The sequence below is a fragment of the Mesocricetus auratus genome, unplaced genomic scaffold (genome assembly GCF_017639785.1).
Source record: "Mesocricetus auratus isolate SY011 unplaced genomic scaffold, BCM_Maur_2.0 Super-Scaffold_100007, whole genome shotgun sequence".
In the NCBI taxonomy this organism is placed as follows: Eukaryota; Metazoa; Chordata; class Mammalia; order Rodentia; family Cricetidae; genus Mesocricetus; species Mesocricetus auratus.
The window spans coordinates 94,686,098-94,697,263 of record NW_024429191.1 but is presented as its reverse complement, the minus strand read 5'-3'; the positions used below and the strand labels follow the sequence as shown (position 1 = coordinate 94,697,263).

General features: G+C 54.5%; 1 protein-coding gene across 1 annotated transcript; it reads left to right on the top strand.

The window, feature by feature from the left end:
• The first annotated feature begins 1 nt into the window (after position 1).
• Tk1 (thymidine kinase 1) lies at positions 2 to 10,829 on the top strand. The gene is made up of 7 exons (XM_005070194.4): positions 2 to 159; positions 249 to 280; positions 1,162 to 1,272; positions 4,160 to 4,253; positions 9,325 to 9,414; positions 9,979 to 10,098; positions 10,191 to 10,829. The coding sequence occupies exons 1-7, from the start codon at positions 94 to 96 to the stop codon at positions 10,383 to 10,385; spliced, it is 708 nt and encodes a 235-aa protein (XP_005070251.1). The 5' UTR covers positions 2 to 93; the 3' UTR covers positions 10,386 to 10,829.
• The last annotated feature ends 337 nt before the right edge of the window (positions 10,830 to 11,166 follow it).

Below are 11,166 nucleotides of genomic sequence, written 5' to 3'. Positions count from 1 at the left end.
ATTGGTCGGTGAGTATTTAAAGAAAAGCGCGAAAGCGAGGTCGCTTTCCACTCACCGACCCCGGCCCTCTCCGCTGAGGCTCGCACAGCCGCCATGAGTTACATCAATCTGCCCAACGTGCTGCCCGGCTCCCCCAGCAAGACCCGGGGGCAGATCCAGGTGAGGGGTCCGGCTTGCGGTGGTCGGGGTGGTGGTTGGTGCCCGGGGCGTGCGCGAGCAGGGATCCCCAAAGATGACTTCTCTCCTAGGTGATCCTCGGACCCATGTTCTCAGGGAAAAGGTAAAGAGTGGGCCTTCGGGGCGGGTGGGCTTCCCCCTGTCTGCAGACCCCGGCTCCCCCGGCTCCCCCCGGCTCTCCCCGGCTCCCCCACCCCGGCTCTCCTCTGCCGCTTCCCCCACCTCCTCAGCCCCGACTAGGCGGGAACTCCGCCCTCCGGACCTCTGTGCGCGCCTTCCCGCCCAAACTCTGCATCCTGGATTCCTGTCTCCCTCCGGCCCAAGCCACAGCCCCTTCTTCCAGAGACCCCTTCTGTATTGCCGAGGGGATCACATCGGGGTACAGCGGAGACCCCCCAGCCCACATCCCCAGAAGCCCACAGGGCAGCCCCGTGACAGTTCCTCGGGCATAATTGTCCCCATGCGAGCCCCCCTGAAGCCACGGAGCCCAGTCTCCTCTGGGGTGAGGGTCCCCCTCGCTGGGAGTCCCACCTGGAGTAAGTTTCCCACTACTCGAGGTTTCTTCGTCTTATTTTTTGGTGTTTGTTTTTTTTTTGTCGCTGGTTTTTACTCAGTGACTTTCTGTGTGGCCCTGACTCGCCTGGAATCCACTCTGTAGACCAGGCTGGGTTTAAAGGGGGCGCCCGACCATACCTGGCGCCCCACGCTGTGCCTGACTGGGCCGGTGTCATCTGAGTCTTGTCCAAGTGCTCGGCAGGGCGAGGCCCAGGCTCTAGATCTGGGGCCCTGGAGCAAGCGTTTTGTCGCTGCCTGAAGAAGCTTTTCGAAGTTCATTCAGAAAACTCCCAAGTTTGTTCAGGACAGCGGGGGGGCGGGGAGGGGTGTCAGTCTTTGTGGACCGGTGAGGTTCGGGGTGCCCACCGCTAGGTGGTGGCGGCGAGCCGCCTTTCGCTCGGGCCTCACCTGCCCTGGTAACTCTTGCAGCACGGAGCTCATGAGGAGAGTCCGGCGCTTCCAGATCGCCCAGTACAAATGCCTGGTCATCAAGTACGCCAAAGACACGCGCTATAGCAGCAGCTTCTCCACGCATGACCGGTCAGTCCCACCCCCTTGATCCTGCCCTGCGGAAACCCCTGAGGCATGCTGGCTGACGTACCAGGGCCAGGGGTCCTTGTCAGAACTGGAGAAGGCGTGGGCTGCTACAGGCCTCCAGCGGGCAGGAGTAAGCCTCAATATTTAGAGTGACCCGCCCCCAATCGCACATTGTGCTGGGAGCCCCCCGGGTTCCGCCTGGGTAGAGGCTGCAGACTGTCGGCACAGATTTCTTTTTTTTCCATCTTTAGTTAGCTCCCTGCCATCCGGTGGCCTCCGCCGTTCTGAGTGGACACTTCCCTTTGCAGCCGGAGGGCGGGCGCTGAATAGAGTGACTTGGTGACAAGTTTGGGGGTTGGTGCTCTGAGACACTCTTTGCTGAGTGTCCTGGGCTCACCACACAGCCAAAGCTGACCTGGAGGCTGGCGCTGCACGCCGGGGTTGCTGCAGGCTGGGCCAAGGTTGAGCAGCCTGGAGCAGGGCAGGCGTCTGAGGCGGAACCGGAATGGAGTGAACAAAGTCTAGGAATGGGGCTTGGGGCTGCAATTCAAGCCGTGCTTCCCATCAGGCTCTGTGCCAAGATCTTCACTTCTGCGTGCGTGCGTGTGAGACCACGGCATCCACCACACAGGGTGGGCTGAGCATCTAGAAGGACCAAACGGGGAGCAGGCAACACTCTGGCGAGTGTCTGGAGTGGGCCACAGCCAGTCAGTCCCTCTCCGGCCTGCTCTGCTGGGGGAGAGAGGAAAGAGTTTAAAATGCAGAGTGTTGCGTTGGCTCTGGGTTTGGAGCGTGTGTGCACAGAGGACATCCTCGGGCATTAGTGTCTATACCTCCCGCCTCCTTTCATTCAGGGTTGTGAGTTCTGGGGTTCCAAACTCGATTGGTCAGGCCTTTTTGTTCGTTTCAGTTTTTGTTTTTGTTTTTGAGACAGGCTCTCTCTACAGAGCCCTGGCTGTCCTGAAACCCACAGGGATCCATCTGTCTCTGCCTCTGCCTCTACCTCCCCAGTGCTAGGATTAAAGGCGAGCGCCAATGTGCCTGGCCCTCATGCTTCCACCGGGAGCCTTTCACCCATTGCAACGTCTCAACCCTGTTTTTGATTGGTTTGCTTAAAAAACAAAAACGGGTTTTTGCCTCCCTAGTGCTGGGATTAAAGGTGTGGGCCATCACCGCCCAGCTGGTTTTAAAATCTTTTTATCTTGTGTTTTGCTTGCATGAAGGTCTACACGACTTCCTTGCCTGGTACCAGGAGGGGCCGGAAGAGGACATCAGATTCCCTGGAACAGGAGTTGTATAGATGGTTGTGATCCGTCATGTGGGTGCTGGGGACTGAACCTAGGCCCTCTGCAAGAACAGCAAAGTAATCTTAGCTGCTGAGCCGTCTCTCCAACCTGTTTATTGAGACATGGGTGGTCTCATTGTGTAGCTTGGGTGGGCCTTGTAACTTGTGACCCTTCCTGTTCCTGGAATGACAGGCGAGCGACACCATATCCAGCCCCTCCCCATTTAGTGCTAGGATTGTAGACCAGTTCTGGCATGCCCTGCTTCCCAGATCTTGATGACTGAGGGAGTAACTAGGCCAAGGGTTGCGGAAGTTTGTATGCTTACTAACACTGGACACTGCTTGTCTGTGTTTTCGGAAGCTGCTTTTTCTGAGTTTGTTATGAAAGTGAGGTAGACACCAGACAGAAGGAAACAGGGCAGGCACTGGACGCAGCCCTGCATTCCACTCCTTAGAAAGCTGTGGGGCAGTGGGGGCGGGTTCCCGTGTCCTTTCATGGCGTCCTGGAGCACATCCAAACTGGTTTTCGGAGGCCTGGGTGGGTTCTTCCTTGCCGGGAAGCGGTGTGCGGCAAGGCCTGTTTGTAAGCAGGGGCCTCCCGTCTCTGCTCTGCCAGCAGGTAGCCATGTGATGTGGCGAGTCCTTTAACCTGTGGAGGGCAATGAGTGCTGGGGGCTCCAGAGGGCCACTCTGCTGTCTGGCTCCCAAGCTCGCCTACCATTCCGAACACTGAACAGGACATTCCTTGTCTCAGTTGCCACTCACAGACTATCCCCAAACGTGTCACAGCTTTCCTGGGTGCTAGACTCTTGTGGGGCTGGAGAGATGGCTCAGTCGCTTCCCAAGGACCCAGGTTTAGTTCCCAGCACCCGCACCGTGGCTCACAGCCATCGGTGACTCCAGTTCCAGGAGAACTGACACCCTCTCCTGACCTGAGGGACCTGAGGGCACCAGATGTACCCTCGATACACAGTCACAGGCGCAGGAAAACCACAAATACGCATATCTATAAAAACTTTTGGCCAGGCGTTGGTGGCGCACACCTTTAATCCCAGCACTCGGGAGGCAGTGGCAGGCGGATCTCTCTGAGTTTGAGGCCGGCCTGATCTACAGAGTGAGTTCCAGGACAGCTTCCAAAACAATACAGAGAAACCCTGTCTCGAAAAAACACCCCCCCCCCCAAAAAAAACTTTCTCCAGGTGCGGTGATGCACACCTTTAATCCCAGCACTTGGTGGACAGAGGCAGGAGGATCTCTATGAGTTCCAGGGCAGCCTGGTCTACAGAGTGAGTTCGGGGCAGCCTGGTCTGCAGAGAGACCCTGTCTCAAATGCATTATTTTGCTCTATCTTTTGGCACTGACTTTAGAGCCCTGGGCATCAGCTGCCAGCTGCTCTACCTCTGGGCTATAGTCCAGAATCTCCCTAAAGTTTTAAATGTTCTGACGGCAGTGGTTAGGTCGGTGTTATCCCTATTCGTTTATTTTGAATTTCAGAAGAAATAAAAATAGTTTTTGCTGCTCAGAGTATTGCGGACCCTGTGTCTGGGCCTAGATAGTCTCTGCTGCTGGCCTTGCTTACCCTCTGGCCTTTCTTTGTCTTCCCAGGAACACCATGGAGGCCCTGCCGGCCTGCCTGCTCCGGGATGTGGCCCAGGAGGCCATGGGTGTGGCTGTCATTGGCATCGACGAAGGGCAGTTTGTAAGTTAGCTTGAAGCAGAATCCACACCCACACCCCGGCCCCTCCTGTCCCTCTTTCATCCTTCGGGAAAGACTAACCTGTCTTCCGTGGTGTGCGAATCCCCTTGACTGTACGCAAACTGTTGTCATCTAGGATTTCTTTCCCCATACAGACTGGGGTACAGGTCAGGGAAGAGCTCCCAGCCTTGACCTCTGTGGTGGCTGGGTCTCCGGTGCACACACAACCAGCCTTAGCTTGGTGTGGGGGTTAGTCTGTGTGCTTTATTTTTCTAAAATGTCTTGCTCTTGTCCTTTCTGGACAGCTGCATCCCTGGCTGTCTTTTCCAGGTCATCCCCTGAACGGGTGGGAATTGTCTTTCGTGGTCTTAATTTCCCTGCCAATCCTTGGAAGTTCCGGCCAGGAGCCTCTCTCTGAGTGCCTGAGCCGGGCTGGGGAGGTTTGGCTGGCAGGGCGCCTGCCCAGCACGCACAAGGCCCTGTGTTCCATCCTCTGTCACATGAACAGGGTGTGCTAATGTGCTCGTAATCCTAGCACTAGAGACGGGGTGGGAATCAGTTCAGAGTATCCTAGTTTAAGGTCAACCTGGGCTACACAGCAGCTTGTAAACAAAAAGGATCGCGAGCCGTGTGTGTGTGTGTGTGTGTGTGTGTGTGTGTGTGTGTGTGTGTGTGTGTGTGTGTGTTCCAGTTTTAAGGTTATATCTAGTCCATGAGGGAAGGCAAGGACAGAGGCTTAACAAATGTGTACCAGACTCCAAAACTGAACATGAACATCACAGATGTTTTCAAAAATATCTGTTGGTGGCTTAGTTGGTGCTGTAGAGTCCCTGTACTTAGGAGACTAAGGCAGGAAGAGGATCAGGAATTCAGGGCTAGCCTCAGCTACAGGGTGAGACCTTGTCTTAAGTAATTCAGGATAGGGCCAGCGAGGCAGCTCAGTGCACAGGTCTAGAGACCCGAGTTTGATCCCTGCAACCCATGTGAGGGTCAAAGCAGAGAGCTACTCCACAGAGTTGTCCTCTGACCTCCATACATGTGCTAAGGTATGAGTGAGAGTGTCCCCATCATACGTAGTAATAAACATTTTAAGACACATCAGTGGGCTGGGGAGAAAGCTCAGTCAAGATCACTTGCTGGCGGTGACCCAGATATGGTTCCCAGCACGCACGTTTGGCAGTGCCGGCTGCTTATAACTCCAGTTCTGTGATGCCTGTGCGGGCACCTGCATGCATGCACACACACATACCCTCACCCAGACACATATAACTTAAAATCTTAAAAGTCTAGTTGTCACATAAAGATGGGATCTATGTCCCTAGTGTGCAACCTGGTGACATAATAAACTACTCGATAGAAAATAATTTCTCCCTGTCTTGTGGCTCCTAGTGACTTGCTCACCAAGCTGAATGGTGGCCCTGGGAGGCCTGGGGTTTGGGGCAGAGGCTCTATGTCACTTGCTGACATTCTACAGGCTGCAATCTGCTATGGCTCTCTGGCTGGCCACTGCTCTCACACTCTGGAAGGAGCCAGGCTGGGGGGCGGGGCAGACTGTTCCCCAGAACAGTGATGCCCTTCAGGTGTAAGTCCTGCCCCATCCCAGCCTTCCCTCGACATGCTGTGACAGCTCTGGATTTCATCCCAGTTGGCATCTGTCCATCCACCTGGACAGGCCAGCTCTGTTCTCCACCCTCAGGGAAACCTTGGAGGTGACAGCTGTGCAGACATTGAGTCAGGATAGGGACAGCCCCTCCCCTGAGGCCTGCTGCAGTGATCTGCTTATTAGCTATGCTCGCCTGGTGTTCCCAGGGGTTCACACGTGGCAGCAGCCTACCAGGTTCCCCAGTCTGTTACCCGTCCTAACCGACAGGAGACAACATTTTATTTATTTATTGTGTATACAGTCTTCTGCCTGCCAGCAGAGGGCACCAGATCTCATTCAAGATGGTTGTGAGCCACCATGTGGTTGCCGGGAATTGAACTCAGGATCTCTGGAAGAACAGTCAGTGCTCTTAACTGCTGAGCCATCTCTCCAGCCCTTGATTTTTTTTTTTAAGGTTTATTTATGTATGCATTTGATGTGTGAGTGCTCTATCTGCATGTATAGCTGCCTGCCAGGAGAGGGCATCAGAACCTATTATAGATGTGATTGTGAGCCACCATGTGGCTGGGGGGAATTGAACTCAGGAAGAGCAGCCAGTGCTCTTAACCTCTGAGCCATCTCTCCAGCCCCATACTTTGATTTTTGAGATGGAGCCTTGCTTTGTGGTCCAGGCCAGCCTCCCGAGGGCTGAGGTTACAGGTCCCCGGCCCCACCCCAGCTTCAGTGAGTATTCGTTGTGCACGCTATATAAACACCACAATTATTCCATTGTGCCCCAGGCTCTAGGACCCTGCTCTTTACAGAATTCTGGATCTCCCTATTGTAAAAGAAAGGGACCTCCCTCCCTTCCTGTGTCCTAGCCTTGGACAGTGGGTAGAGGGTCGTCTAGGGCCCCCGAAGCCACGGCTGAGGGCATGGAGCCTTCCATGTGTCCATTTGCCCGCGCTAGGGCCCGCAGGCCTTGGCAAGAGTAGAAGTTATGATCTTCAAGGACTTTGTGTTTCATTTCTGTTTGACACAGGTGATGACAGGCTCGGCCTAGGACATAGAACACACTAGAAAAGGGAGTTTGTCTCACCAGCACCTCTGAGCCAGAGGCCACTGGGGATGCCCTGTGAGCTCGACATGGCAGATTCTAAAACCTGCAGCAGGACAGACAGTAGTCATGGAACAGCGGGACTCTAGGGAGGGGAGAGGGCTCCCTTTGGCTGGAGGGCTGGAGCCTGGCTCTGCTTTGGACCGGGAGAATTCAGGGACCTGATCCCTTAGGTGTAGGAGGGAGCCGGGCGTCTGTGGTACACGCCTTTAATCCCAGCACTCAGGAGGTAGAGGCAGGCGGATCTCTGAGTTCGAGGACAGCCAAGGTTGTTATACAGAGAGATCCCTGTCATGAAAAACAAACAAACAAAAAAAGGGTTGTGGGAGGGGCCTGGCAGGAGGGTGGTGCCTGACTGGTTCCTTTTGGCATAGACTGTACCTATGTTGCTGCTCAGATGTAAGTGGGGAGGGGTCTTTAATCCGTGATGGCTAGGATGCCTTGCCCAATGTTGACCCAAGAGATTATGTTCAGCCAGTGCCAGGACTCTGAGTGAGTGCCAGCCCAGCCTGGATGCTTCTAATTATATACATGTGTTTTTATAGAGCAGGCCATGTCACATGCTGTGACTGTTGTGGGGATAGCTGGGTCTAGGGACCAATCACATTCATTCCAAGTCTCTGCCCTTTTGGCTGAGGCATTCCAGGTTCTGGAGACAAAACTGGAACTTCCAGCTCACCCATGTTGGAGGACTACAACTGGGAGGGAATAAGGAGGAAGGCACATGGGAATGGTAGAGCATTGGGGTGGCGGGGGGGGGGGGGGGGGGTATTAAAGCCAAAACCAGTCTGAAGAACCAGGCACAGTGGCCACACCTATTAACTCAGCACTCAGAAGGTTGGGGAGAGAATTCGGTTAATGAGGTACTGGCTCTGCAAACATGAGGACCGGAGCTGATTCCTAGCTCCCTGTAAAACATTGGTTGCAGCCAGTGTCCGTGATCCCAGCATTAGGGAGGCAGAGACAGGAAGCCCTGGAGCTGATGTTCAGCCAGCCCAGCTGAATCATTGAACTCTAGATTCAGTGGGAGAGAGACCCTGTCTCAAACACAAGGTGGAAAAGCCAAGCTTGGTAGCCTAGGCCTTTCATCTTAGAACTTGAGAGGCAGAAGCAAGTAGATCTCTGAGTTCAAGGCCAGCCTAGTCTACATAGCAAGTTCCAGGCCAGCCAGAGCTACAAAGTGAGACTCTGTCTCAAAAAAGAAAAATAAACATACAAGGTGAAGACTATTAAGGAAAACGCCCAGTGTTGGTCTTGGCCTGTACAGGTTCACACGCATTCTTGGACGTGTCTGAAAGAACAGAAACCAGCAAGGTCGGGTGTTGGGAACAGGGCAAGGGCCCACCTACAGCTGTGTCAGGAGCCAGCTGGGCAACCAGCGCACACGCCTCTTGTTTCTCATCGCCAAGAACCATTTTCTCTCACAATTGTTTGTTTTTCAAGACAGATTTTCTCTGACTGTCCTAGAGATCAGGCTGGTCTGAACTCACAGAAATCCATCTGCCTCTGCCTCCTGAGTGCTGGGATTAAAGGCGTACACCACCACACCTGGCAAAGTTCCTTCCTTTGTTTTTAGATGTGCCTGAGTGTTTATCTGTATGTATGTATGTATGTATGTATGTATGTATGTATGTATGTATGTGCACCGTGTGTGTGGTGCCCATCGAGGCCAGAAGAGGGCACTGGGGCCCCTGGAACTGGAATTAACAGGTGGTTGTGAGTGAGCGCACCGGTACTAACAAGCTGAACCAGGTCCTTTGCAAGAGCAGCAAGTGCGCTTGTTACCTGCTGTGCCAGCCCAGCCCTCCCCTAAGTCTGTTTTAAACAAGCTGTGTTTAGCTTCTAAAGCTGCCTGAACGGCACCTACACGGGCTTTAAGCACCAAACTTTGTTCACTGGCAGCTGTAGATTGATCGATTAAAAGTATGGCAGGGGCGGGCTGGAGAGATGGCTCAGAGGTTAAGAGCACTGACTGTTCTTCCAAAGGTCCTGAGTTCAATTCCCAGCAACCACATGGTGGCTCACAACCATCTACAATTCAATCTGGTGCCCTCTTCTGGCATGTAGGCAAAACACTGTATATGTAATAAATAAATCTTTAAAAAAAAGTATGGCAGGGGCAGCTTCCCCAGAGGACTGAGGGGACGCTCTAGCCTCTCCATTTAGCACAAGTATGGAAGTCAAGCAAGCCCTGGATAGTGTCACATTGCTGAACCACAGGGAAGGGACCGGGTAGCCGTGGGCATGCAGGCGGGTGTCTCACGGGAATGTGGCATGGGCTGGTTCGTAGCTCTGGGCTGATGAGTGGTCGGGCCCATCGGGGTCTCCAGGAGGCCCCTGCTCAGGGACCGTCTCACCTTTTCCTCCTTTCCCAGTTCCCTGACATCGTGGACTTCTGTGAAATGATGGCCAATGCAGGCAAGACAGTGATCGTGGCAGCACTAGACGGAACCTTCCAGAGAAAGGTAAGGTGTCTGACTCAGGCCTGGCCGTGGGTCGTGAGAGGGAGGTGGGGATCTTGAGCCGGAGACAAGATGTCCCCGGAAGTAGGTATGTTCGTAATAAGAGCTTCTGGCTGGCGGGTGCTCTGAATGGGCCAAGGGGTCTAGAGCACTAGGGTGTGGCTTAGAAAAGCAGGATCGGGATGAGGTCTCCTGATTCATAGGGTCTAACAGGATCGGGATGAGGTCTCCTGAATCATAGGGTCTAAAAGTTGGGGCTGGCAGAGCTCAGGCTGTAACGTGCTTGCTTGATCTTTTTAACTGCCAGGCCTGGTGGTGTGCATTTACTGCCCCACCACTGGGGGGCAGGCACAGGCGGGTCTCAGCTCACCCGGACGCCCACCTAGCCTACACGGCAAGCCCCAAGCCAGTGGAAACCCTGTTCCCAAAAAACAAAGACCAGGGTGGACAGTGCTGGAACAGCCCCTAAGCTTGCTCTCTGGCCTCCACACGCATGCACATGTGAACACAGACAGAAAGGGAAATGCCTGGCGAAACGACCAAACGCACCCGCTGTCCCGTGTATAGGCTTTCGGCAGCATCTTGAACCTGGTGCCCCTGGCCGAGAGCGTGGTGAAGCTGACTGCCGTGTGTATGGAGTGCTTCCGAGAAGCTGCCTACACCAAGAGGCTGGGCCTGGAGAAGGAGGTACCTCCTTGTGCCTGCCGTCCACGGGTGGGATGGGGCGGGCCTGGGCTGAGTCCACCCTCACGCATCCCTCCCGGGGCCCTGTCCACCAGGTGGAGGTGATTGGCGGAGCAGACAAGTACCACTCCGTGTGCCGCCTGTGTTACTTTAAGAAGTCCTCGGTCCAGCCTGCTGGGCCAGACAACAAAGAGAACTGCCCGGTGCTGGGACAGCCTGGAGAGCTAGCCTCGGCTGTTAGGAAGCTCTTCAGCCCTCAGCAAGTCTTACAGCACAACTCAACCAACTGACAGGACCTGGGACTGCCTGACGGACAGCGTGCCCCAGACAGGCTCACGTGCTTGTCACGCCTTTTTTAGTTCCTTTCTTGGTTGCTTGGATGCTTCAGCCCAGACTAGAGCCAGCGCCTGCCTGGTGGTTAGGGTTTGACATCCAGCCAGAGGTGAGGACAAAGCCACATGGTGTTGTGACATTGGAGGTGCCGGCTTCTTCCTCCTTGGTGGCTGTCACTCTTGCGGGCCCCGCCCCCTACCTAGGCTCCGGCCTTCACAGCCCCGTCTCTGCTGAAGCTTGGCCCACAACGGCCCCTGGAGCCATCTTTACACAGTGCGCACTGGTCTTGCCCTACTCGGGGGCCCAGTGCCGTGACTCAGGACTCTTGGGGAGAGCCTGTGCTTCTTGTGCCATAGTGTAAAATGAATGATTAATATTAAAGTTTGCTACTTGAGAGCATATTTCTCTGTAACCTGGATTTCCCCAAAACTTGCAGCCAGGGTTCATATGACTTGGGGGCAGGGATCTCTACCCACGTCTTTTTGTAGCACTAATGGTCTCCACCACAGCCCAAGGGGAACTTCTGTCTGGTTGGTTTCGGGACAAAAATGCAAAAGGAACCAGGGAGAGACAAGGGGATGGTGTTTCTAGCCGGCCCTGGGAGGTCAGGTTTTGTGAACGGACACTCGGTAATTTGGGTTGAGAGGACAGCTCAGATGTGCCTTGGAAAGTGAACTGTGACAACTCCCTTGAAGGCCAAAGACCTGGGTCTAAGACATGTCTGTGGTGCTGTGCCCA

Coding starts and splice junctions, on each gene's coding strand:
- Tk1 (XM_005070194.4), top strand. CDS start 94: ATGAGTTACATCAATCTGCCCAACGTGCTGCCCGGCTCCCCCAGCAAG. Junction 4,254..9,324: donor GCATCGACGAAGGGCAGTTT/GTAAGTTAGCTT, acceptor CTCCTTTCCCAG/TTCCCTGACATCGTGGACTT. Junction 10,099..10,190: donor GGCTGGGCCTGGAGAAGGAG/GTACCTCCTTGT, acceptor CCTGTCCACCAG/GTGGAGGTGATTGGCGGAGC.